Consider the following 27,605-nt stretch of genomic DNA (forward strand, 5'->3'; position numbering starts at 1 on the left):
CCGAGGACATTTTTGCATTTATCCTCAGATAGAGCGAGGGAGAGAGGGAAGAAAAGAGAAAGAGAAACATCGATGTGAGAGAAACACATCGAGTGGCTGCCACCCACACGACCCCAACCGGGGCCAGGGACAAACTGCAACCGAGGTACGTGCCCTTAGTGGGAACCGAACCTGGGACTCTCCGGTCCATGGGCCAAAGCTCCAATCGCTGAGCCAAACCTGCCAGGGTGAAATTATTGAAAGACTATTTCAACTTTTAAAAGCTGAGATTTGAACGCCCGAAAAAGTGAAGCCCTGAGAGGTTAAACGACTTATTTGGAGTCACTTGGGCAGCTGCAGGGCGGAATCAGGCTGAGAACTGGGTCTTTTGAACTCCAGCCGGTCATCTTGCGACATCAGAGTGAGGCAGGGCCGGCAGCGCCGCGGGGTGCGTCTGTTTCATTCCCAGGCACAAGCGCGGTTTCTGGCCCACAGTGGGTATCCAATGCATATTTGCTGTATGAATAACTCTCAAAATAATGTTTCTGAGAAGCCCGCAGACATATCAGAACACAAATGCATATAATATTCAACTGGTAACATGGTCAGATCATATTCAAATGATTCCACTCAAAGAAGAGGGGAGGGAGAGACTCGCCTGGAGTTCCAGGCTCATGACCCTCCTTCCCAGAAGAGGCGCTGCCTGGAGCCAGCTGGAGGGACTAACTGGAATTTTCAGTAGCACACTGGCTGGCACATGGCCAACAATGAGTTAATCATGAGGGAGCAAACATGTGCACAGGTTCTCTGTCCACTCTGCTCTAGTCCTGTCTCACCCCACCCCACCCAGCCTGGCAGTCTAGCCATTGCCCCCAGGGCTGCACCCAGCAGGGTGTGAAAAGGTGCTGAAGGCAGCCTGTGGATCTTAAATGCTTCAAATAAATTAGTCATCAGCACTTCAAGTCATTGTTTATTTTGGCTTCGCGTATCTACCTTTTAATGAATTTTAAAATACTTGTTTAAGGTGTAGTTTACAAACAGTGAAATACAGATGCTCCTCAACTTACAGATGGAGTTAGGTCCCCGTAAACCCATCACAAGTTGAATATGCCATAAGTTGAAAATGCATTTAATACACCTAGACTACTGAACATCATAGCCTACTTTAAAGGTGCTCAGAACACTTACATTGGCCTATAGTTGGACAAACTCATGTAACACAATGATTATGCTGTAGATTATCAGTGGTTTACACTGGTGATTGTGTGGCTCATGGAAGCTGCCCAGCATCACGAGGGATGATCAGACTGCATATCACTAGCCCAGAAAAGATCAAAAGTCAAAATTTGAAGTACAGTTTCAACTGAATGTGTATTGCTTTCACACCATGGTAAAGTTGAGAAATTGTAAGTTGAACCATCCTCCATGGGGGGACCATCTGTATAGCCATTTTAAGTGCACAGGTCAATGAGTTTTGACAAATGTGTACGCCAAAGTAACCACCACTGAAAAGAGAGAAGATTTTTTCATCACCCTATCAAATTCCTTTATAACTCTTTGCAATCAATTCCTCAACCCCCAGCCCAAGAAAAACTACCATTCTGCTTTCTGTCCCCATGGATGTAGTTCTTCTTGTTCTAGAATGTCACATAAATAGAATGACACAATATGTAATCTACTGTTTGGCTTCTTTCCTTAAGTTTTTGAGATCCAGCCATGTTTTAGTAGTTCATTCTTGTTAACGTGGAATGGCATTTCATGGTATGTATAAATCCACTGTATGATCTTGTGCACTGTGCATACTATTTATATTTTTACTTACTGACTTGATTCTGGTGATTTTACCAAAACTCGCCTTTTGGGTAGCATTTTAAAAAGAGATTCTATTTGATTTTATATGTGTATAATCAAGTCCCTTGTGAGTAAAGCCAATTATCCTTTTTACTTTCTTATCTGTATGCCTTTTCCTTTTTATTCTAGCCTTACTGTATGTACTGTATGTGCTAGGATCTTCAATACAGTGGTCAACAGAAGAGAGAACAGTTTCCTTGGCCTTGTTATTGATCTGATGGGGAATGTGTTTAGTTTTTTACCATTAGCTATAGGTTCCATAGTTCTTGCAGACATCCTCTGTTGGGTTAAGGAAGTTTCCGTCTCATTCTTGAGCCATGAGTGTTTTATCATCAGTGTTGAATTTTGTCTTATTTTTTGTGCATTTATTGAAATATGATTTTTCTCCTTTATTCTGTTAATAAAGTCAAATACATTGATTCATTTTAAAAAATATTTAAACAGTCTTGCTTTCCTGGGATAAAACCAAGGATACTGTATTATCTTTTTAATATATTGCTGCATTCAACTGCTACCATTTTGTTAAACATATTTTCTGAAGAGATTTCTGTCTAGGAGTTTTTCTTATAATACAGTTGATTGGTTTTGCTCTTAGAGTAATGTTAGCTTCCTAAAATGAGCAGGGAAATGTCTTGTATTTTCTGAAAGAGTTTTTTCACTACTTTCAAGATGTCATTCCATTATCTTCTGACTTAACGTTTGTCTCTGATGAGAAGTCAGTGTTAATTCTTCATGTAATGTTCCTCCGCCGCCCCCCCCCCCCAGTTTTAAGATTTTTCTATTTATCCCTGGTTTTTAGGAATTTGATTCCAATGTGCTTTAATGTGGTTCCATTTGTGCTCATCATTCCAGCGTTTATTGAGTTTTTTGGTCTGTGGATTTACAGTGTTCATCAGATTTGGAAAAATTTCAGCCATAATTTCTTCTAATGTTTCTCTATTTCCCCTTGATTACTTAACATTGTTCCACAAATCATAAATTTTGGTTCCTTTTCTTCAGTCTTTTTTCTCTTGTTTTTAATATGTTTCTAATTTATTTTAGAGAGAGAGGGAGAGGGAGAGATAGAAACGATGATGAGAGAGATACGTCAACATAGATCAGCTGCCTCCTGCATGCTGGGGATCAAGCCCGCAACCCGTGCATGTGCCCTGACTGGGAATCGAAGAGGTTGCTGGTTCAATCCCTGATCTTTTTTCTCTTTGTACTTCAGTTTGGATAGTTTCTTCTGTGTTTTCATGTTGACTGATATTTAGTTTCAGCAGTGATTAATCTTTTATTTTTTTTAAATATTTTTTCTTTATTGATTTTAGAGAGAGAGGAAGAGCGAGACAGAAATATTGATGAGAGAGAACATCAATTGGCTGCCTCCTGCATGCCCCCCACAGGGGATCTGGCCCACAACCTGGGCATGTGCCCTGACCAGGAATCAAACTGGCGAGCTCCTGTTGCAGAGGATGCTCAACCACTGAGCCACACTGGTTGGGCTGGGTTATCCCTTTCCACATTATGATCTGAAAGTGACCCTAGGAAGAAAGCTGAGTCAATTGTAGGTACAGATCCTTTGTTCCCATTCTCCTAAGGATCACAATCCTGGGTTGCTTGTTGTCCAAAATTTAAAAATAGTTGGTTCAGCCCTGGCCGGTTTGGCTCAGCGGTTAGAGCGTCGGCCTGTGGTCCTGAGAGACCCAGGTTCGGTTCCCGCTAGGGGCGCGTACCTCGGTTGCAGTTTGTCCCCGGCCCTGGTCGGTTGTGCGGGTGGCAGCCACTCGATGTGTTCCTTTCACATCGATGTTTCTCTCTCTCTCTCTGTTCCTCTCTCCCCCTCCCACTCTACCTGAACAAAAAATGGAAAAATGTCCTCGGGTGAGGATAAAAAAAAAAAAAATAGTTGGTTCATACATTTACTGATTTTTCAGTTTTCTAGTTATCAACAGTGGGAAGCAAGACAGTTGCAGTATCCCTCATTGCTGGAAAATGTTTACTGTAAATGCCGTGCCTTGACATTTTTATAAAATTCTTCAGTAGAAATAATGCACTTGGCCATTAAAAATTTAATTGGACCTAATAAGCTATCCATATCAACTCTATCAAGAAAGTAGAAAACTGCCTAAACTTAATTCTACCCTCCTCAAAATAGAAATGTACCTCATATGCTCAATCTGGACTTTTTAGGTAAAAATCTAAGACTACTGGTCTTGCCAACCATATAGTTAAACTCTTTAGTAGTATAGTTGAACTCATTTTGCTGCCTACCAGTGACACTGAACAGTTCTACCCCAAATCAGGAAATTTCACAATGATAGCCAGACCCGGAATGACCCCTGACCCCCTGGGAAAGTGCCCCAGCTGTCAGAACAAGGTAAAGGATGTCTGGTCACAACTACCTGTTATCTGGGAGAAGTCTCCTCACCTTAGCTGGCCTGTGTGTGAAGGTGTGACTAGGATTTGGCATATTGTGTGACAGTCTGTCAAATCCTGTACTAGTCCCATTTGTTAGTCTGCTCAGCATGGGCCACCTCTAGTGTGCTTTCTCAGGGATACACAATTCTATGACCATTATTTTGGATGTCAGGAGATAAACGGTACTCCAGCACATTTCTGTGAGGCACTCTTATAAAAAGACACTTTAAGATCACCGCCCTGCCCTGGCCAGTTTGGCTCAGTGGTAAAGCGTCAGCCCGTGAACCAGTGAGTTGAGGGTTCGATTCTGGCCAAAGGCATGTACCTTGGTTGCGGTTCAGTCCCTGGCCCTGGTTGGGTCGTGGGGGAGGCAACCAGTCAATGGTTCCTTCTCACGTCGATGTTTCTCTTTCCCCCTTTCTCTCCCTCCCACTCTGTCTGAAGATAAATAGAAAAAAAATAAATAAATAAAAACCAAAATTAAAAAAAAAAGATAACTGCCTTGAATTATATCATTTCAAACAGAAGGTCTCTGTGTACTTCTGTTTCTTTTATATGTTGATGTTTTACCTCCTCCCTCTCTTAGGAAGACACAGTAAATTCTCAGTAGTCTTAAAAATGGAGCACTAAGTTCAGAATAACTCCATTTTTTATTTATCAAGAAGCAGAATAAGAAGATAGGGACCAAAAGAAGTTTGCGAGAATTAGAGAAGGAAGGATGTATGCATTCCTTCTCCTCTAGCCCCCACCAAACTCGTGCCATCTCTTCTAGAAGCTTCTCTCTCCCCTCAACCAACAGAAGGGGCAGAACTGCGGTCTCTTCTGTGGATACAGGACTCATCTGGTAAAACCCAAGTACTGTGACATTTTGAGGAAAAGATGTAGGTCATCATTTATTTTTTCTAAATTGTACAGAAAAGGTAGCAAAAATAATCATCTGCTGAAGGGAGCATTTGTGGGGAAGAAGACCTTCACCTGCCCCATCACCATTACTGCCAGTGAATGGAAACAATAGTAGAAAGCTCCATACAACTCTTGTAACAAGTATAACTGGGAAGAGAACACAGACGATCAGTCCCTGGGAACGAGGGGCACTGTTTACAGGCAGAGCTTTATTCAGCCCTGGCCGGTTTGGCTCAGCGGTTAGAGCATCGGCCTGTGGTCCAGAGAGACCCGGGTTCGGTTCCCGCTAAGGGCATGTACCTCGGTTGCAGTTGGTCCCAGGCCCTGGTTGGTCGTGTGGGTGGCAGCCACTGGATGTGTCCCTTTCACGGTGATGTTTCTCTCTCTCTCCCTCCCGCTCTATCTGAACAAAAAATGGAAAGGTGTTCTCGGGTGAAGATAAAAAAAACAAAAAAGGCGGAGCTTTAACGTCAGTAGGTGTGTCACACTTACAGGGTGGCAGGTGCCCATTTACTTCTGCTTCACTCTGTGACAGCTGAGATCGTAACATTTCTAAGACTTATCCCAGTGAACTGAGCACTCATAAAACAGTGCCTGGAACATTCTACAATCACCAGTGCGTGCCTCTGGCCCACACCAATGAAGCCAGACTCTGGCAGTGGTGCTTGGGTATTAATATTTTTATTAAAGACCTCAGGTGAGTCTAATGGGTAGCTAGGATTGAGGGCCATTCTCTCTCTTTTTACTTTATTTTTTTATCCTCACCTGAGGACATTTTTTTCCATTTTTTGTTCAGACAGAGTGGGAGGGAGAGCGAGGAAGAGAGAGAGAGAGAGACATCGATGTGAAAGGGACACATCGAGAGGTTGCCATCCGCACGACCCAACCAGGGCCGGGGACAAACTGCAACCGAGGTACGTGCCCTTAGCGGGAACCGAACCTGCGTCTCTCTGGACCTCAGGTCGAAGCTCTAACCGCTGAGCCAAACAGGAGAGGGCCATTCTCTCTTTTTAAAAGATGTTTGTATTGATTTTTTAGAGGGAGAAGAAGGGAGAGGGAGAGAACATCGATCGGCTGCCTCCTGCACGCCCCCTACTTGGGATTGAGCCTGCAACCTGGGCATGTGCCCTGACCAGGAATCGAACCGGGACCTCTCAGTCTGTGGGACGATGCTCAAGCCACTGAGCCACACTGCCTGGGCAAGGACCATACTCCTATGCTGATAATTCACGTGAAACTGGACAGCAAAAGAGGACATAAATAGAGTATTATTGGTTTTCTTAATGTTCTGCTTAGGCTCCTTTTACCTCCTTTGACACTGCTTTTGTTCTGTTTAAATATATCCATGCCACTGTGTCTCCAGCAAATTTTTTTTTCTTGAGAAGAATCCATCAATTCTGAAAATGAAATCCTCAAATAGGACATGCTCTATAGTCTAGGACTTTCCAGTGATTTAATTATCTAATTACTAGAGCCGGCTGCCAAGCACAAAAGATTTCATTCAGTTTCACTATCTTATAACACAGTTCAAAGAACATTTGAATTTCTAATTCAATTTTTGTTCTTCTGAGACTATTCTACAGAGTTTCATGTACCTCTAATGATACTCCATTATAGGACTTATCATCACTCTGGGGTTGTACTTCAGCTGTGGAGTATATAACACATACGCCGAAGGAGAACTGTGCTGAGAAGGCTGAATTATTCTGAACTCTTTGTGTCTTACGGAGACTCCCCTGACCGAAAGACGGAGGTCTCATGGGAAGGAAAGCCGACGGAGACACAGAAGATACGAAGACCGAGGTAGAAGCAACAGCAGCCAGTTTGGGAGACAAGGTGCTTATCTTTCCTCTTGTGTCTGCTCTTTAGAACTGCAAACACTTCTAAGCTCAAGAGCCTGTCTGCTCACTGTTCTTTACCCCCCTAAAGCCAGAAACGCCGAGCAGTTCTGGACAGTAAAGGAACGTGTGTGGTTAAGACAGCATTCCCAGACCCTGACTGGAGAGCTGCTTTTGTTTGAGAAGCTAGGATTCCGCAACTGAACCTCCACAGTTCAAGGGTTGCAAGGAGTGGCAAGTTGTGGGAGACTCCTCCCAGCCACCAGCAGGGTGATATCAGCCACAGGCATCACAACCTTGGTATCAAATTCGCCACGCTTCAGCGATGTTCACGCTACAGCGATTGCACCCCTGCCCTCAACCCAACAAATGTTCATTTTTGAAAGCAGTAGGCACTACCATACAAAGGATACATTTAGGGATTTTTTTCCTTGAGTGTCCACTGAGGAGCAACAATTTCCACACGGCCACCAGGTAGTGCTACGAGGCAGGAGCAGTGTGGGAAAGGGCTTGCCCTCCTAAACCCCAGGTAAGAATCTGGGAGGGGACAGGCCCTCTCTGTCCTGCACATGTGTTGTCTGGCTTGCAGACTACTAAATAATTGGCTGTTAGTTATTTTCCAACGTTCTAAAACAGAATACAGATATTTCACATAAAACCCGCATTTCCTGATTCTCTTGAAATGCCGAAACATCTGGGAACACTGACTGTAATACTTTTAGGTTAAGAGCTAGCTGGAATTGAGTGGTGACTGTTCTTTAGAGGGGCCACCTTGCCATTGTCTCTCCTCCACTTCACTTGTTAAGTTACTGCCTGGACACTGCGGGCATTGGACTTTGTCACCCGGCACACACCCTCAGCCCAACCTATACACATCATTTCATCGTAAATTGTAAAGCAAGGAGAAGCTAGTGCAAAGGATGAGGAACTTCACAGATGACATGGTTCAGAAAAGTATTTAAATGAATTTGCATAGGACGTCCACGGTGTCTGGGATGTTGCCTGAGAGACAGAGTCACCTTGGAGACCTGAGCGCTGAGCCATGTTGAATGGTGTGTCACACCTTACAATCCGAGATGGGGCCTCTCCAGCCAGCTGCCTTTCAGGTAGAGAGTTAGGAGAATTCATCTTCTTGGCTTAATGAGGTGATGAAACATGTAAGGCTCATGCGTCTGTACGCTGAAGGGAGAAGGGCTGTGGTCCAAGGCCCTTTCCTTATTGGACTCCCTGGCTACACCCCCTGGCCACTGTGGATGCCACACCTGTGTGACTGCTCTAGGCTCCTGGGCGGGTCTGTCTTTTCCAATGTATGAACTATGAACTCCTCAAAGTGAAGGAGGCTGCATGGCTACAGTCTGAACCAGCTGTCTGTCCTCAATGATCAACTTCCTACCAAAGGCAGGAGGCATGGGGCTGACACACAAAACGGGTACACGACCTCATGAAGAGAGGCACTGCCCCAGCTCCCGAGTACCCGCAACCCAGCGATACATTCTGCTTCGTCAGACTGATGGGCTGGCTTGCCACTTCGTGACACAAAGGGTCACTTTCCCTCCCTTTTGGCTCCCGTGTCGTGCATCTATTCCTTAACAGTGGAAAAGGGTTAAGGAAAAGACTATGGAACACACTATCCAGCTAGAATGCAGATGTTTTTCTCAACAGAATCATCCATGATGACTTCTTTTCCTTATGAATGAATCATCTAGTTTAAACTCGTATTTCTAAATACATCGTTGTTCCTGGTAAAAAACAAAAGCTTCCTTGACTGTCTCAGCACTGTGCCTGCTCCAGGGGGAGAAGCCGGAGCTCAAACACTGACAGGAAGTCTGAACCGGCTGCCAGTATGCTCCACGGGCTGCTTTGCTCTCAGCGCTCCTCGGAAGAACAGGTGTTCACTGGGTTTTCCCGGGTGAAAGCTCGCACGGCTCGGCTCGTATGGGCGCAGTGGGAGGATCTACACCCATTTCAGTGCGTGAGGGAGGGAACCTGCCTTCAGGTTCTGCTCTCCAGGCCCTGGGTTCACCCTCAGGAAAGGACGCTGGAGGGAACCCTGGGGGGTGCGGTGGGGCTAGGGGTGTGGGAGGAGGGCCAAGCCGACTTCGGGCAGATAAGACAGAGGGTACTGTCCACAAAGAACACCGTCTGTACCTGGAGCTGTCGCATCTGCTGCAGCTGGAGCCTGAGTTCGGCCACACTCCGCCTCATGTCCAGCAGGCTCAGGTGGACGGCCGAGGTGCCGGCGGGCAGGGGCTGGCTGGGCGGCCCCGTGGACTCCAGGGCGCCGAGAGTCTTCCCGCCCGGAACGTGGGGAGTTCCTAGGAGAAAAGAGCAGCAAGGAGCCTGAGAAAGCCAGACAGGAAAATGTAAGTCAAGTCCCACCCCGACAGAGATGACCCAGTAACTTTAAGAATGCCCATGTCCTTCATTGTGGCAAAAAAATTATGCTGGTTTTCTTTTATTATTATTTTTCTTTATTGATTTTAGAGAGAGAAGAAGGGAGAGGGAGAGATAGAAACATCGATGAGAGAGAACATCTATTGGCCGCCTCCTGCCTGCTCCCACTGGGGATTGGGCCCACAACCTGGGCATGTGCCCTGACCGGGAATTAAACTGGCGACCTCTTGGTGCATGGGTCAATGCTCAACCACTGAGCCACACCAGCTGGACTATGTTGGTTTTCTAACTGGTAAAAGATAAATTAAATTTAAATAAATTGTGAGAACTTCCTGCAACATTTCAGTCTGTAAACATGTGCTAGAAGGTCAGGGCCAAAGGCAGGAGATAAGGGCAGGAGGAAAAGCATGACGCCATTTAAGGAAGCAGTCTGTCTGTCTGTCTGTCTAGTATCTTCTTTATATGTATCAGGTTTGCACAGAGAAAAGATTAGACGTTTCTGTAACAAAGTATTAACAGTATCTCTGCCTGTTGGTACTCATGAATTTTATATTTTTTATATGATTACTTTTCCTAGTTTTAAATCTGCATAGTGAATATCTGTAATTTTATAACAAAAATAATTTTAAGATTCTGGGACCTAACCCAGGGTGCTTCCATAACTATTTCCTGCAGGCAGTACCCCAAAATCATGCAGAGGTTCTGAGCAGAGACTGGGCCGATCACAAAGGGAAAACTAATAAGAACTGTGTTTCTTCTGATCTTTTCATCTTTGCAGACCTAAAGCAGCCCAGGACCTCTGCTCCATCTCCTTTAGTGAAAAAAATCAGGCCTGACGTGAACATTCTTTAGGAGGGGAATCTAGGCAGCAGACAAAAACTCTTCCTAATCAGTTTCTAGCTGCCATAAGCTTGGTCTCCTTGAGTCCCACTTAAACAAACCTCAGTCATTTTGTAAGTTCATCTGGGAAAAGGCCTGATTTGACCAAATTTGCTTTAAAAAGGCCTGAAAGAGGATCCCAAGTAGCACTTATAGGCTTGATGAGCAAAGAACAGAAATCAAAAGTGTAATTTCTTTTTTGTTAGGACAATGTAGTTCTATGGAACAGGCCACCAGAGTAAAATCCTCAACACACACACACACACACACACACACACACACACACAAAATTCTGAAGAGGCTGTTAAATTCTTTCCTGTAAAGGGCAAAGTGGAGGGTGTGCAATGGGCCGGATGGGCCTGGCACCACAGAACCCTGTTGCTGCTTGCGTACCCTGGAGTGGTTATAGCCCGGTGGTCTCTCTTCCCACCTCGGCTCAGCACCCATGGGAACCTTTCCTTTCCCAGCACACACAGGGCTACAGGTGCAGTGCTAGTGAGCAAGGGAGCGTGTCACAACTGTCCTCTTAATGCTTGGCCTCAGCAACACCAGCGGAGAGCTGACGGCATACCACTCTCCTCACCCTGATAGATCCGGTCTCCTGGCTTCTCCTGGGCCCCTCGGGGAAGGCAGGGGAGAGACCAGAAAGCATTTTAAGGATGTCCAAAGGAACCCAGCAGAGCAGACAGTGAATTTTCTTATTTTATGAGCCTAACAAGCCACTACCATCACCACTGTGGCTCTGATCAACTTTTGGCAATCTCCCTGCCCCCAAGTCAAAAGCACCCTCATAGAAGCAAGATTTGCCATATCTGTAATTGTTCCAGTGAAGAGTCTCCAACGGTGAAGGGTTTCAGTAAGAGGACATCCAGTAACATTTCCAATAACAGCAGCATGTCAGAATTAACAGCACCTTCAAGATCAAGTATTCTGAGGGAGTCACAATGAATAGGAAGTTTTTCTTTTAGACTTGGTCGAGTTACGTTATTATCACTCAATCCCTCCTTCTCTTTACATTCTGAGGGCAGCAGGACACCTCACTGACCTCCTGTGTGGAGGAGAGGCCGAATCTCCATGCCACCGGTTAAAATTGAATGCTGATAACTGGTTTAAAAAATATCTTTCACCAAAAAAATTTCTTTATGGAATCTATACTCATTTCTAAAAATTTCTTCATCTATAATCTTTTTTTTTTTTTTTTTGGTATGTGCCCTTAGCGGGAACTGAAACCCAGGACTCTCTGGTCCACAGGCCAACGCTCCAACCGCTAAGCCAAACCAGCCAGGGCCATCTGTAATCTTTTAATCCACTAAATTTGGTTTCTAATCCATCAGTCACTGAAACAGCTCTTTAGAAGGTGAGCAACAGTCAGTTGTCTACCTAGTAGACATCGCCTCGGTGTGACGCTGGGCTCTGTTAGCAACTTCTTTCCTTTTAGTCAATTTGAACTTTCCTGTCCCTCATCTTCTTACCTCTCTGCTACTTCCTCTTGGTCAATCTCCTTCCTAATTTCTGCCTTGGCCAACTTTAAAAATTCTGGTCTGTTCTCTCACCGGACATGCTTTCCAGGGACGTCACTTCCACCACCACCACCTGCCCAGGCCCCTTGCGTCTTTGTCTCCGGCAAACAATTCTCTTTAGATCCACATACCAGTACCTTCATGTTGCTACAGAACTATTCATCTTCCCAGACCTCTTTTTGTCTCTGTAGGTCTGTTCTTAGCCAGCGGCACTATGACATACTCAATTATTTAAATCAGAAACCTGGAAATCATTCTCAGTATCCACTTCCTAGCTGGGTGACCTTGGCAGAATAACTTAACCTCTCTCACTCTCAGTTTCCTCACCTGCAAAATGGACGTAAGGGTTATTGTGTGAGATAATGAAATTAACACATGTAGACTGCTTAGCCTGGTGTCTGGCACAGAGGGATCCCCCCCCCCCCCCGCCCCGGCAATCAATCAGCTGTGATGATTTCTCTGAGCAGAGTAGGCAGGAGGAGCTTCTGCCAGCCTCCCCTCCTCACCTGGAATGTCAGCAGGCGCAGAAAGCTGGGGGTGGCAGCAATAGGCTGAGATCTATAGGCAAGTGCCCTGAAATCCATGCATGGAGCTGGATCTGCTGGGTAGGGACGCCAAGTGATAAACAATTTCCCCTTCAGATTAGGTTCATAGGACCTGAGATCTGCTCTCCACACCCAAAAGCAGGTGGTCACATTCTGTGGCCAACATGCACAAATGAAAAAGGAGAATCATTGTGTGGTTTGTCCTCAGAAACACTCCTTTCTGTGCACTTCACCCTTGCCAGGTAATGGCCTCTCTTTCTCCCACCAAATCACTGCTAGGTAATTCACTTCAGTCAAGTACATCTCACTGTAAAATTTATTACATGCAAATATGATGCAAATTTAATGTATCCTGTTGTGACAGAGCATGGGTTTGGGGGTTGGCAAGAATGGCTATGACTCTTACTAGCTGTGTGGCTAACATCTCCCTTACAGGGTTATGCATGTTAAATTATATAACACACAGTATAAAATACATAGTAAGCCTTTGAAATGGGAGGTTCCCTCTGCTCTCTTATATCCACAGAGTCAAATATTCCTAAAGTTACAGGAAGTCTGGGTTTTCCTTTTCATTTACTCTTGAACAAATGAGCTCCTTGACCTCTGTATAATTCCATGTACTTGTCTACAGAACAGGCATAATAATTCTTGTCTTATAGCTTACTTCCTAGGGTTCTGGAAGACTTAATATATTTTGTGCACTCTACAAGGCTGCTATGGCAACGAAAGCCCTGTGGACCACATCTAGCCCTGACACACTGGAGTGAGAAAGACCAAACTCAGCAGAGATGCGGGGGAGCAGACACACATGCCTGTTGCCGGTGGCATTGCAAATTGGCTCAGCTTTTCAGAAGAGAACACTGGCAGGGTGTTGCCAGAGATACTTAACTGTTCGTCCCTTTGGACTTATTGATTCCACTTTGGGAAATACATCCCAAGGAAATTGCACCTGCTCCTTCTCCCATGCTCCAAAAAAAAAAAAGACACACACAAAATTATTCAAAACAAAGAAATGAAAAACCTATGTATCTTTAAAGGGACTGGGGCACCTTAACACAGAAATATGAGAAAAAAAATGACAGGCGGGTGGACCATGGGGATGTGTCACATTGTGGAAGTGTGTTCAGTCTTCTACTCTGGAATATGGAGCAGCGAGGATGTGCCAGGAGTTCGTGAGTTCATGTGTGAAGAGCACCCAGAACAGTGCCTGGCACACTGGAAACACTCATTAAATGTTTCTCATTACGATGACATGATGATGTCACCAAAAGTGAAAGGAATAAAAGGAGAATACAAAGCAGCGTGTATATATTGATTAGATCAATGATGTCAGATACTAATCACTTCTGGATGAGAATCCAGAGGAATGGAAGGCTCAGTGCTCAGTGGTTTCCTTCTGTTCCCTCCAACTTTCCTGAGATATAACTGACGTGTACCATTGGGGAACTGTAACGTGAAGAGCATGTCGATTTGATACTTAAATACTGCACTGTGGTTACTACTGTGGTGTTAGCCAAGACACCCATAATGTCACATAATCACCTTTCCTTCTCATTGTGAGAACATGTAAGATCTACTCTCTTGACAACTTTCAAGTATAGAGTTGAGTTTTTTTTAATTAAATTTATTGGGGTGACATCAGTTAATAAGATTATATAAGTTTCAGGTGTATAATTCTATAATACATCATCTGTATATTGTATTGTGTGTTCATCACCCCAAATCAAGTCTCCTTCCATCACCATTTATCCCTCCTTTACTCTTTCTCCCTCCCCCACTCCCCATTCCTGTGGAAATCACCATACTGTTGTCTGTGTCTGTGAGTTGTTTTTTTCCTTAATCTCTTCACATTTTTCACCCAGCACCACAAACTCCCTCCACACACCACCCCCCAGCTACCAGTCTATTCTCTGTATCTATGAGTTTGATTCTATTTTGTTTGTTAGTTTACCTTGTTCATTAGTTTCCACCTATAAGTGAGAACATATGGTATTTGTCTTTCTCTGACATATCATTATCTACAACCAGAACATACTCATCTTCCAACTGGAAGTTTGTACTTTTTGACCAACATCTCCCCATTTCCCCATCCTAGTAACCACCATTCTCTCTTCCTATGAGTTCCATAGGTTCCTTTTTTCCCTTAAGTGCATAATAGATCAAAACATAAATGAGTGAATAACTATCTCCGAAACAAACTGGCACTTTCTGGAGACAAGTTCAGTGATTTCCGTGAAAGAACTCTCTGGCTGCAGACAAGCTCACTGATTAAGTTCTAAGTGAGCCGGCAGGTCCGGCGAGGACGGGGAGCTCTGGGGACTGCCCTGCTGGTTTCGCAGCCGCACTGCCTGTGCTTAGCCACGCGGCCAGGACTAGCAGGTCCCCGCTGAAGCCCCAGAAGCTGTCCACCCCACCATGCTACACAACACTCTGTGGCTTCCCCAATTGGGGGTTTCACCCCACTTGCCACATACTTCCTGTGTAATTCAGTAATCGAACATGTCCCTGGTAGTGATGTCTATTTCTAACCCAGGAAGGAAGACCTACTATTCTTCAGAGAAGCCTGCCTTGAGCCTGAAGGATACAATGTACACCAGATACACCTGGGTACTAGGGGAATCCATGTGGAATTTAATTGGGGCCTTTTTTGGGGGAATGCTGACATTTAAAATGCAGGCCCTGGTCCAAGGATAGCTTCTTTCTCGCCTCGATCACTGGTGGCTTCTTATCAGCTTGTCCCTTCTCATCCATTACCACACTGCAGCCGGGCTGAGGTCCTCCCCTGGGGCAGAGCCTTCCAGTAGCTTCACTTTGCACTTGGAATATTCTCTAAATTCCTTACCATGGTGTTTGCACGTGCTTCTCCCCATCCCGGATGGCTCTTCCCTTCCCCCTTCACTTACAGAAGTCCTATTCACCTTTCAGGTCTCAGTTTGTGTCACTCCCTCAGGGAAAAGGTCCTTGGTCAAGGCTAGAACTGTCAGGTGGACATTCATCCTTCACTTTTGCTTCACACTCAACACTCATGTAATCACTTTTCCCCACAGGGCTAGGAGTTCTAGGCAGGCAGCCGTGTCTGAATCATGCTCACCGTCCTTGCCCCGTACCAGGTATGCATATGTTTGTTGCATGTGTGGCCATACAGATGAATAAATGAATGACCAGTAAATGAATGCATGAAGGCTGAAGGGAGAAGACTGACTAGCTCAGGGCCCCTCCCCTGCCCCACCTTAATGCCGGATCTGTAGTTTCAGCGTCATGCAGAGGTGTGATGGTGCAGCGCATTCCGGGAAGCCTCTGAAATCACACCAAGCTGATGACGCAGGGGAAGGTATATAATTCTGCAGCAAGCAGAGCTCACCCAGGGCAGCTGCAGGCCCCCCGGAGTGCCAAGAACACTTACCTGCACTATCGGTGTGGTTCTTACTGGCTGTTTTCATCATTTTCTCACTGAATAAAAGAAAAAGAGAGTCAGCTATACAGTTTCTGAAATGCCTTTTTCTGTGCCCCTCCAGTCATTTTTCTAAGCATGAGCAGCAGATAGTGATGGTATCAAGCAATGAGGGCATTTTAGCATCAGCACCACTGTTGGCCGGGATGGAAAAGGCTTCCCAGATGTGCACGGACACAGCAGGTGGGACACAGCAGGTGGGCACTCAAGACTTTCAGATGATGGCGGGTGGATGGCAGTTGGAGGCTGCGCCGTGGTCCGTGAAGCCACATGCACTGGGAAGCCCGTTTACCCTTCTTGGGCCAAAGTGTTACCTTCGACCAAGAATTACCAGAAGGAAAAAACGAACAAACAAACAAACTATGATTCAGAGAGCTGTAAATATTTTCAGCCTTGAAATGATCACAAGAAAACAAATTTGCATGAATGGATTATCTGAATGATTAGAGAGAAACAGATCGAATTATTCCATTGGTTTGCTTTTAGCTTTTACCTAGATGCATCTTTGCTATTACTGGCAAGGGGCCCTTTAAAAAGCGCAGACTGAACAAGGCCAGTTAAACTGGCAATCTGTTTCTCCATGGCTTGCATCCTCTCTCTGTAAAACAAGAGAATTGTTTATTAAAGTTTTATTAACTTCCAGACTGGTTTGTCTAAGTGACTGATCACCTGACGGTCACAAAAGGTACCACCTAGTAGGCCAGCAAGGTGCACCCTACCCAGCTCAGGGAGAGTGAAGAACCTGCTGAGCTTGAGTTGTGATCAGAGTTTAGTTCTAACGCCAAGATCTCACTGCAAAGACCCTGTGCAAACCTGAGAGGCCCCCTGGGAAATTGAAAGGCGTCTCCCTTGAAAATACTTCAGTTTGCGCTTAGTGTTTGAACCTTTCTGTCCTGCTTTCGCAGTTTTACCACTGGTCCCAGTGGTGTCCTGGGCAGCTGGGGCCCAGTGGCTCGGGCCTCCAAGCTGTACTCCTCAGCTGAGGGGCTGATGACTGCTCTGGTGTAAGTGCTGGGGATGTTTGTGGTATGTGTGGTAAAACTTGTATTATTGTCTGAGAGCAACACCAGCAAATGTCTCTTAAGACCACTGATAAATAGGATTGAAATCAATGTCTGACTTGGGGGTGAATAATGCTCACTCTAATGACCCAGGAAATTTAACAGGGGCAAGCAGAAAAACAAATATCTCTAACAACTTGGTCATCCCAAGACATGAATGAATAATCCCAATTACTGTGCACAGACACTGCACCTATCTGGTCAGGGCTCTAATGCTTCATCACAATTTGTTTGGCTCCCATTTCTGTACCTCAGACAGCGGCAGTTTCACTGAGCTATTACCATTCCTTTTAACACATTATACAAACAACATCACACGTGACCTCCCTCTACCGGCTCAGTGCCGAGGGCATGACACCGTGACTGCATGCAAATTCACTTACGCTTATTTGGGAATTTAGAACAATAAAGGGAGGTAGAGGAGGGTAGTATGAATAGTGTGGGCACCTCGCCTGCTATCTTGACCTGTGAGAAGGTGTCCTAGTGTGAGCTTGAGACAGAGAAGGGACCCCACTCGTCACTGAGGGTCTCAGTCCCACCAACGTCTCATAATGTAAGCAATGGTGATTCCTGTGCTACAAATAGCATATTCGTACATTGTGGCTTTTACATACAAGCCAACTATTTTTGTTGTTGTTAATCCTCACCCAAGGATACTTTTTCCATTGATTTTTGTCCAATTTCTATTCATTATTTTTGTTACAGATGTTTTTCTTTTTTCTTCCCTAGACATCCATTGATTTTTAAAGAATGTGGAGCGGGGGGAGGAGAGAAACATCAGTGTGAGAGAGACACACTGATTGGTTGCCTCCTGCACATACCCTGACTGGGGCAGGGAATTGAACCTGCAACCCAGATACATGCCCTTAATAAGAATTGAACCCAAGACTCTTTGGTGTGGGGGCTGATGCTCTAACCACAGTCACACTGGCCAGGGCACAACCCAACTATTTTATCTAGTACTCAATGGAAAAAAATCATGGTGGTCTGTTCTTTACCTGGGAAACAATAACTGGTTAAATTGGACTTATTGAGAGATGCTATATCTGTATCTTAAACTTTATGGCAATCAAGCAGACTTTCAAGGAGAATTGTGTTCATACACAACATTTTGGCCAGGTGTTCTGCCTTTGGAATATAACCCTTAGTGCCATATAGAACATTGAGCTTAATTTCACAATTACAAGCTTCTGACTTCAGAATTCCGGCCTTTTCTTTAGTTTCAGCTGGATGGTTCTGTCACCACACTGAGCTTCTTGGACAGAAGTCATGCAGCCTAGATAGTGAGAAACAATTTAAGTATGAATAGAACGCTCTCTTTGCTCAATAGAGTAGGAAGGAGAAATCTCAAGCAGCGAGAGTGGAGACACATCTCCATTTCCATGCAGTGCCTTTCCAGGTGTTTCCAGGTGTAGCAGTATATGCTAAACCCCCGAGCTGCAAGCATTTCCAGTCACACCTGCGTTTGGTCTGCTCTCTGCCATAACACAGAGCATGTGCCAAAGAGAAAAATTAGTAAGAAACTCCACACAAGAAAGTGGGTTAGTAAATACCTAGTGGATATCCCAAGTTCATCAGACCCAAGTCACTATTGCATCTCGGAAATGACTGGATGCTGGCTGACGGTGCTGCCTGCCACGTGGGAGACACAGACGCACACAAATGGGCTTTTGGGAAACCAGTGATTTTTAAGGAAGGACCAGCTGACAACCGGGTGGACGCAGTTCAGTGCCCCATTCTTCCCACAGTAATGGTGGACGTCACTCATTCACTCATGACCTCAGAGTCGAGGTGCATTCAGAACTACCTTGAGGCGTACTAGGTTACTGCTCTTATCTAATACCAGGCAAATGGAAAGGATTGCTTTCTTCTACCTTTCTTTAAAAAGCGGCATGACAGTTATAGGGTCTAGACAGCTTTGGTCAGGAAGCAGCTAAATGGGTTCCATGAAGCTGGAGTGTGGGATAGGAAGGCCTGGTCACAACCTAACTACACACAGATGATAGTACTACTAAGAAATGTAAGAAACAGGTAAGTCTACAACTGCAGAGAATAAGTGACAACCGTATAAGGGGGAAACGGCAGAAGGGATTCCAATACTGGCTCTAGGCACAGCCCTGATTAAGGCTAAATCAGTGTTCTTTCTGATCCCACTCTGGCCAACAGCTTTCTTCACCTTGTCTAAGAAAGGAGAGCAGTAGCATTAAAACTAAAACAAAGCAGCAGGATCGCTCCAGACTCAGGACGTTGATCTGTAGCTGATCCATCACCCAGTTAGAATTGCAGTGTCATAGCCCCGGTTGGGTCGTCTCCACATGGGTGTTCATAGGGTGGCATTTCCTTGGCTCAATGGGTACTTGGCTTTTTAAAAAAATCCTCACCCGAGGATATTTTTCCATTTATCTTCAGATAGAGTGGGAGGGAGGGAGAGGGAGAGAGAGAGAGAGAGAGAGAGAAACATCGATGTGAAAGAGACACATTGACTAGTTGCCTCCCACACGACCCCGACCAGGGCTGGGGATGAACTGCAGCCGAGGTCCATGCCCTTGAACCAAGGTCTCCACACCCTTGGTTCTCCTTTTTGTATCTGTGAGGACAGAAGTAAGTGCTCCCTGGGTGCCTCCTCCAGGCTCTGTCACCGCTAGGTCCCCAGGATGGAGACACAATGTCTCAGAGCCTTGAGAGTCCAGAACACTTGAGCTTAACAGTTGAGGGGAGCGATTCTCCCCCACTACCCAGGAAACAGCGGGTCTGGTGCGTGGCCGAGGCCCTGAGCCCATGGCTTGCACACGTGTGTCCCGCTGTCTCCGCCAAAACCACTTTACGAAAATACAGTTCTTTGACACGTGGGAATGAGAAAACTTTTTCCCTCCTATTTAATCATCAAAGTGTTTCTGGTTTCAGGATTCATTTGAGGGAGATTATCTGATTTATAAATTCATAAATAAGATTGTCTTTCCATTTCATGGTTGGTAATCTGGAAACAATTTTATGGTTTAACTAAATTACAGCAACTGGAAACTTATGCTGCCTTTGCCCACGATGAAAAGTTATGAAGTATGTTTAATGTGAAAGGGGAATAAAAGGGAAATACAGTGGAAGGAGAGAAATTATATACGACCTGCCATTTTATTGCAGGGGCAATTGTGTATAATAATTGTCAGAATATTAAAGATGCTTACGCTAATTCTTGCCAATAACGCTTGGTTTAAGGTATTACAGGACTGCTATAATTACTGTTGAAAAGATGGCTTAAAAGTAATTTCATAAACCATTTTCTTTCATTCCATAAACCCTATTTATGGGATTAGTATGTATGGTTAACTAGTCATTTAGCGCTGTAAGTCAGCCTGGATGAATGGATCTTCTCGGGGCCCAAGCACAGTATTAATAAAAATTCAAGTCCAAATCCAGGGAAAGTGCTGATCCCAGTATTTACATTCTTGTTGTTACCATGGGCTTTCCTGCAAGCCCCTGTCTGTCTGTGAAGACAGAGCAAAACCTAGCCTTTGAGCAGAGCAGTGTGCCCTGTCTTCAGGGTAGAGAGAAGAAAAAAAAATTTTGCATCTAAGGGAATAGTGTTTTGTTTTTTTTTAATCCTCACCGGAGGACATTTTTTCATTCTTTATTCAGACAGAGTGGGAGGGAGAGAGAGGAAGAGAGAGAGAGAGAAACATCGACGTGAAAGGGACACATCAAGTAGCTGCCACCCGCACGACCAACCAGGGCCGGGGTCAAACTGCAACCGAGGTACATGCCCTTAGTGGGAACTGAACCCGGGTCTCTCTGGACCGTAGGCCGGCGCTCTAGCCGCTGAGCCAAACCGGCCAGGGTTGAGGGAATACTTTTCTCCAGTAATTCCATTTACACAATTTTTTTGATTCAAGTTTTCACTTTCAAGTTTTTTTTGTTTTTGATTTTTACCATGGACTTGTCTTTGTTCCGACCAAGGCCTCGTTAAGCCTGAATTAAGTCCTTATCATTCCCTATCTGAGTAAATTAATGGCTATTAAAAAACAAGGCAAAGCTGGAACAAGTATGAGACTGGTAATTCCCCTGTAATGAAGCCCTTAGGCCATGTTTTTAAATACCCAAAGCAAGTGCTGGGGAGCTGGCTGCAAGCAGCCCACTGCGAAGGTCGGGTTGGTCTGGCCCGGGAGAGGCATTCACCTTCCTACCCAGTCACTAACTTGGAAACCCAGTGGTGCAGGGTAGCCAGCAACAATGATCGCAGGGCCGGCATCCTGAGAGTACTTTCTAGGTGGTCCAGCAATTCACTTCTAGTTCTAGTATTCTGTGATTTTTTTTGTTTTGTTTTGTTCCTGCTCATTCCCTGTCACCTCCCTCCCCCTGAAAGTGATAACTGGTCAATGAGTCATCAGCAAATGTTTCTGAGCCCTTCAGGTGTGCTCGGCCCAGGGCAAGCTGCTGTGTCCCCAGCAGCACATGGAGCAGCACCACTGAGCAGACCTTCCTTTCACAGAGCCACTTTTTTTTTTTTTTCAGGGAGAAATCTAAGTGAACTAAAACCATGTAGTCTTGGCAGTGCCAAAGGCATTTTCCAGAACTGAATAGTGAACAGGCTTGAAGCTGGGCTATGTCCTTGTTTGTTCATGCCCCGACTCTCTGGTATGAGAGATAAAAATCAAAGTAATTGAAGACACTGTTTTCAGAAGAGTTCAACAGAACACTGGAATTCAAATGACCTGAACTTGTGATACAGCTTCGGATGACTCTGAGCAGCAAACCTCTTTCTGCCCCACTTTAACCTATTGGTGAGAGAACTATATATTGAAGATATTCTTCCTCAAACTCCCACAAATGTACCTTCTCATGAGAACATCCAGATTTATCGAGGAGATATTGACGGAGTTGGTGGTAAGTGCAACGGAGCCACAATGTTGTGTGTGCATCAATATTGCCTCCTATACCTGCGCGCCCTGAAAGGTAACAGCCATTTCTTGCACCTTTCTTGGACTTTCAGTCCTCAGATGAGGACTGGGCACACAGAGGGCCATTTGAGATATTGTGTATAACCTTGACCGTGAAGGCTACTTGTCCCCCTGCCACTGCTTGTGGAGAAGGAAGACTGGGTACGTTCTGTGTTCCCTAAGGCCACCTCCCCATTTCTGAATTCTGAATTACTTATCTGTATGTTCCCTATGCCGTTAGAGACCAAGGCTGAGATCACCCACACCCGTGTATTCATAATTACTATGCATGGGTGCGAAAGTTGGATGGTGAGGAAGACTGAGGGGGAAATATTGATTCCTCTGAAATACAGTATTGGAGGAGAGCTCTATGGGTACCCAGGACCAATGGAAAGCTGAACAAGTGGGCCCTACAGCAAAATAAGTCTGAAACATCACACGTTAACCCGAAGCTGCCCTACTTGGGCACGCCTTAAGAAGGCGGGGTTCTTTGGAAAAGACAGTAATGCTGGGAAACATGCAAGTCAGCAGAAAAGAGGAAGACCAAGTATGAGATGGACTGACTCCATAAAAGACGCCACAGACGTGCATCTACAGGAGCAGAGCAGGGCGGTGAGGACAGGACATGGTGGACATCACTCATTCCCAGGGTCCCCAGGAGTCGCAGCTGACTCAGTGGCATGTCAGACACACAGGTTCCCTACCAACTTCCAGAAAATTCCCTCACCCCCGTGGACGAATTCAGCCTGGAAAGACGGCCTCCTGTCGGCCACACCTCCATCCATCATCCTTTGTAGCTTCAACATTGGTGCTGACAGCCCTTTCATCAGTTTGGCATTCTAGATCTTCAGAGTGTTCTTCACAGATCCACTCTGACCTTAAATTCTTACTTGGTAAGTGTTTCCTGTTCAGATCAGATACTCCAAAATCCTCCCTAAGGGTACCATCTTCAGTTGTCTTCGGTTCCCTTATTCACACACACCAGCTCTTTACCCGCATCCTTCCCTCCTTCATCCGCGGTCATCAAGACTGTCTGGAAAGTCATCGTAATTGTTCTGCTCCTCCCTCAGGTGGACCACACGCTCTCTCCACTGTCCTGACTGGATTCTCTGTGGCTGGCCTCTCTCTCAGCCTTGCCGTTCCTAGCTGGCTGGCTTCGCTTTCTGACAGACTGAGGAGGAAAATAAATAAGAGGGAATAAATGAAATACCCTCTTGGGGATACTTCAGGGACACAGAGTGTGGAATCCTCTGGTCAGGCAACCAGGTTTTCCCCACGTCAGGAAAGACAGCGACCAAAGCAGAGCAGTTCATCTGCAATGCTCTGCATTTTACTTGTGGCCCGTGAAGATACCCTGAACGACAACGGTAAAAAAATAGGTAAAAACATGGAGCCCCATGTATGAGGATCTGGGGAGAGAAAGCTATTTCTAATCTTTGTAAATTTACTGAGGCATTGAGAGAATGAGAGCTTATAACATGATGTGGAGAGAGATACTGTGGAGATGATGGTATTCCCTGTAATAAACAGTTCTTCACAAATTATAACCGCTGCTATTTATACTGAATGCCCAGGTGAAGTTTGGTAGCCAGTAACTACAACTTGCATAACTGCAATGCGTTATGGATGTGAAAGGCTTTCTTTTGTCCCTTAACTTCATTCACTTGACAGATATTTTTCTGGCATGGACTGTGTGCCAAGCGCAGAGATAGATGCTTGGGCTACAGATGTGAATAAAACAAAGGGCTTCTTACTCTCACGAAGCTTACCTTTTAGGGGTGAGGGTAATGGTACAACAAACTAATTAAGTAGAGAAATATATATGTAAATATAAAAATATATACCTGCATATAAATATACATACATTACTTATGTATCATACCACGGTGTGTGATTGTGTGTGTGCACGTGCGCGCATGCGCTCGCCATGCCCACGCCGTGGTCAGTCAGGAAAGGCCCCCTGGAGCAGATGGCATGTAAGTGAAGCCCTGACATTGGCAAGAAGCCAGCCAGGTAGACAGATGTCTGCTGGAAGAGAAGAACAAATGCAAAGTCCCAGAGGTAGGCAAGTCCCAAGTTCAGACACAGGAAGCTGGGGCACGTGGAGTGGAGCTTGTGACAGGGGGTGTAAAAGGCTGAATGGATCCTCCACAGGCAGAGGAAACGGGGTCTCGAGGGCTCGCACTGACACGCACTGAACACCTTGCGAGAGAGGTGCCCATTCTCTGATGCCTAACACTCAGAGAACACCACATCTGAAATCCTGCACACACAGAATTCTATGCTCACACAGTGTTCTAGTTGGAGGGGTATTTAGGTCCCACTGTTTTCTTTCCATTCTAATTCAGTGATCTTGATTAAAGAAAAAAAAAAGACCAGGCAGGCCCAGCAGGCCCAGCAGGCCCGGCAGAGCGGAGCCGCACCCAGGCCCGAGCTCCCAAGGTGTGCGATCACTGATTTCCCATCACCGATTTCCGGCCTCTGACAGCCTTGGGCCCGCAGGGCGAGTGCTCAGGAAGCCTTTACTGCTTCACAGCGCACAGGCAGGCTGCTCAGTCCCAATGAGGGCACGAGGACACCATCTCTCAGACCCAAATGGCTCACACACTATGGCTCCTTCCTGCAAAAGACTGGCTCCGCAATCGTGTGTCAGCAAAGACTCTTATTTATAGAGCACTTTCCAATTCACAAAAGGATTCTATACCCGTTCTCATTTAAACGGCATGGAACGCTGAAGAGGTCATGGTTCCGGTCCTGCCTCGCGAAGAACCGGGCTTGGGGAGGCGGGGCTCCCCTAGGAAACAGCCAGCTGACCTGCGGAGACACTTGCACAGCGAGTGCGCCCTGCAGGGCTCTGAGCTGCCCACCCAGTGACTCACAGCTGGGGTGAGGCTCACTTCCCGAGTGCTGGCAGCCTCCACCACCCGGGGCAAGCCTCCACCCTGCTCGCTGAAATCACCCACTCTGCATTTTCTTTCTCTTCCCTGAGGGCAATTTTTTAATATTCATGCTCTGGAAGTGACAGCTCATTTTTTTGGTACAGGTACAAACTAGTATGAACGGTTGTTTGTTCAGGTTCTGGCACCCTGAACTCGGCCTGTGTTTTACCTTCCGAGGTGGTGTCAGAAGCCAGGGGAGGCGGTGTCCCGAGTGGGCCTCGGGGAGCGCGGAACAGGCTGCCACGCCCTGCTCTGGGCCTGCACAGCCTCAGCAGGGACTCAAAAGAAATAAGATAATGACTCTTAAGGAAAAAGAAAAAAATTTCCTATACTTGGCTTCTCTTGTGTGTTTTTTAATTTTGTGTTCTTAGATACTGTGCTTGTTGGAGTTAGGACATACTGCCATCATTAAAAAGACAAAAAATATTGAGACGGCATGAGAGGGAAAACATCATTTGACTAGTGGCTCCAGTCACCGAACCTTTGGGAAGTCTCCCAACTGTCTCTCCATCTGTAAAGTCACTGATTAGAACAGTGGTCTCTAAGATCCCATCAGCCCTGAAGATGGACAGGGAGGGACAGGAGGTCTTCCCTGGCAATGAGATTGGTCCTACAAGAATGTTGTGGGTAATACAGACTATTTAAGACCTGCAGTTTTTTTTGTTTAAAAATTTTTTTTTCTTTATTAATTTGAGAGAGAGAGGAAGGGAGAGGGAGAGAGAGATGGAAACATCGATGAGAGAGAACATCGATTGGCCGCCTCCTGCATGCCCCCCACTGGGGATCAGGCCCACAATTGGGCATATGCCATGACCGGGAATCAAACCAGTGACCTCTGGTGCATGGGTCGACGCCCAACTACTGAGCCACACTGGCTGGGCTGCATGTTTTAAAAGTTCAAATTCATGCTCAGACCTGGCTATATATTTGAATCACTTCATTCATGAAAAATAAAGTCCAACATTCAAACAAGTGTAATCTCTGTGATCCTCACCAGACAGAAGGACAACTAACCACAAAAGAAGCTAAAATGTAGCCAGGATTACCCAGCTGCTGGGCTGTTGGACTACTTAGATGAGCCCCATCTTCAGGCTGGGTTGAATCCACCATGAGTCTGCACCGAGTCTTTCAAGGAGGCTGAACACACACCTATCCATTTATTCATTTTCTCTTTGAAAACAAAAGTTCCAGGCAGCAAGGAAAGAAGCTTATCTGAATCTCACAGAATTTCTGTTCCTCCAGCTTAGCTTCTGGTTTCAGACCCCAGGTGTCTGACTGACAGCACCTCATGAATATTCAAGAAAAATATTCAAAGTGCGTTTAAATTTCATCTAATTAGTGACAGATGATGGCTTTCCTTTTGATAAATTGGTCTGAAGTAACACAGACTTTCTGACAGTCATTCCACTGGCATTTTTGATAGAATATTACTTCTGTAAGAGGAGGGCTATCTTCATAACTTGTCAAGTGGTTAAGTAGCGTTTACCAGACAGCTGTTGCCTGAACTCAGCAGTTAAGAAATGACTAGCAAATATTACTTAACCATGAAGTTTATATTCCTGAGAGTGAAGTAATAGTTCACTTTATTGGCCCTTACTTGACTTCTGAGACTGGCAAACCATCATATTCAGATATCATTTTTATAGGCATGATAATGGTAGAAATACAGCAGATTTTGGATAAAGATCAGTCTGACTTCCCAAATAATATCTTTTTATTGTGTTACATATATCCCTGAAATTCAGTTCATCTCGACATTCTCACGAAGGCTCCCAGACCAGTATACATTCAGGAAAGTGCTCCCTTGTCTGAATTCATAGCCATTACTCTCTGTATCACTTCTTTGGAATTAATTATATACAAGCAGTCCCCAAATTAGGCTTGAAATTAAAAGTTTACTTGTACTTTCATTGTTTTGAGCTTGGAATAAATGGTGGTTGAATTTCCAGCTGGTCCATGGAAGCCTCTATAACCTACAGTGTATTATTAGTTTTATCATTGTTCCTCATTATTTTCAAGAAAACTGTGGCCTGACTTCCCAGCTGGACTTCTCGATGTTGGGAACAGAACTCTTCCTGAATGAAGCTGCAGTCTCTGGGAGAGCTATTTTCCCTCTTCATGACTTGACACAACCTCCTCCCTTCTCTGTGCTTCACTAGGAGACATTGTCACTGTCAAAGCAACAAGAAGAGAATCCCTGAGCATCACCCATGAATGAAATCCTATTCCTGTGGTTGTTCCTGCAAAAACAATTACGTAGTCAGCATCCAGAGTTCAGGAGCTTCTTGTACTTCACTGTGGCATAGCTTATATGTTTATATGACAATTTTGATGCTTTATGACAGTCTTCACAGTTTATCTTTCTTGTGCGTGGGGACCACAGAGAAGTTTCTTTTAGTCCTGTGAAGCATCTAGCCCACAGACAAGCACATAAGAGAAGCTCCATAAACATGCATTGACCCATAATTAGAGTTACATGAAAAAGCGATCAAGACAAGAGCAGAATCATTCAGGCCCTATTAGGCATCAAAACAGATAACCTAATTATCTCAGCTGCACCTGGTTAGGTGTCTTCATCCTCAGTCATACAGCTCAGGTGCCCTTGTAAGGGATGCCTGAATCCTGGCTTGTCTTTTTGCTCTTGGACCCAAGATGTGAACATCTGACTGCCCTTCTGAAATGGATTTAAAAATGGCTTTGATATTCTAAACATTCTAATTTGGATCCTGAAGCCCAGCTGGTTTCCTTCTCTGTTCCCACTTAGTTTTGTTGTTTCCTATAATCCCCTCCCCTACTTTATGTCCTTCTTGGTATTATATTCACAAATAGTCCTTTGTCTTAGCCAGCTCTGTGTGTTAAGCTCTCTGTTTGATAATAGTCAGTAGGGTGCCTGGCTCAAAGTAGGCACTCTGAG

At 45.2% G+C, this 27,605-nt stretch overlaps 1 protein-coding gene across 5 annotated transcripts in view; it reads right to left on the reverse strand.

Annotated features, from left to right (window-relative positions):
- KIAA1217 (KIAA1217 ortholog) overlaps nt 1-27,605 on the reverse strand; it is a 307,954-nt gene that overhangs the window by 32,580 nt on the left and 247,769 nt on the right. For 4 of the 5 annotated variants that reach the window (XM_036275652.1, XM_036275678.1, XM_036275661.1 and 1 more), the window contains 3 exons: nt 16,254-16,358; nt 15,713-15,759; nt 9,120-9,286 (listed from right to left, as the gene is read on the reverse strand). In XM_036275652.1, the coding sequence (XP_036131545.1) occupies nt 9,120-9,286; nt 15,713-15,759; nt 16,254-16,358 (319 nt within the window). The remainder of the gene's footprint in view (nt 1-9,119; nt 9,287-15,712; nt 15,760-16,253; nt 16,359-27,605) is intronic. The other variant, XM_036275689.1, reaches the window with a different exon arrangement.

The sequence above is a fragment of the Molossus molossus genome, unplaced genomic scaffold (assembly GCF_014108415.1).
Source record: "Molossus molossus isolate mMolMol1 unplaced genomic scaffold, mMolMol1.p scaffold_m16_p_1, whole genome shotgun sequence".
In the NCBI taxonomy this organism is placed as follows: domain Eukaryota; kingdom Metazoa; phylum Chordata; class Mammalia; order Chiroptera; family Molossidae; genus Molossus; species Molossus molossus.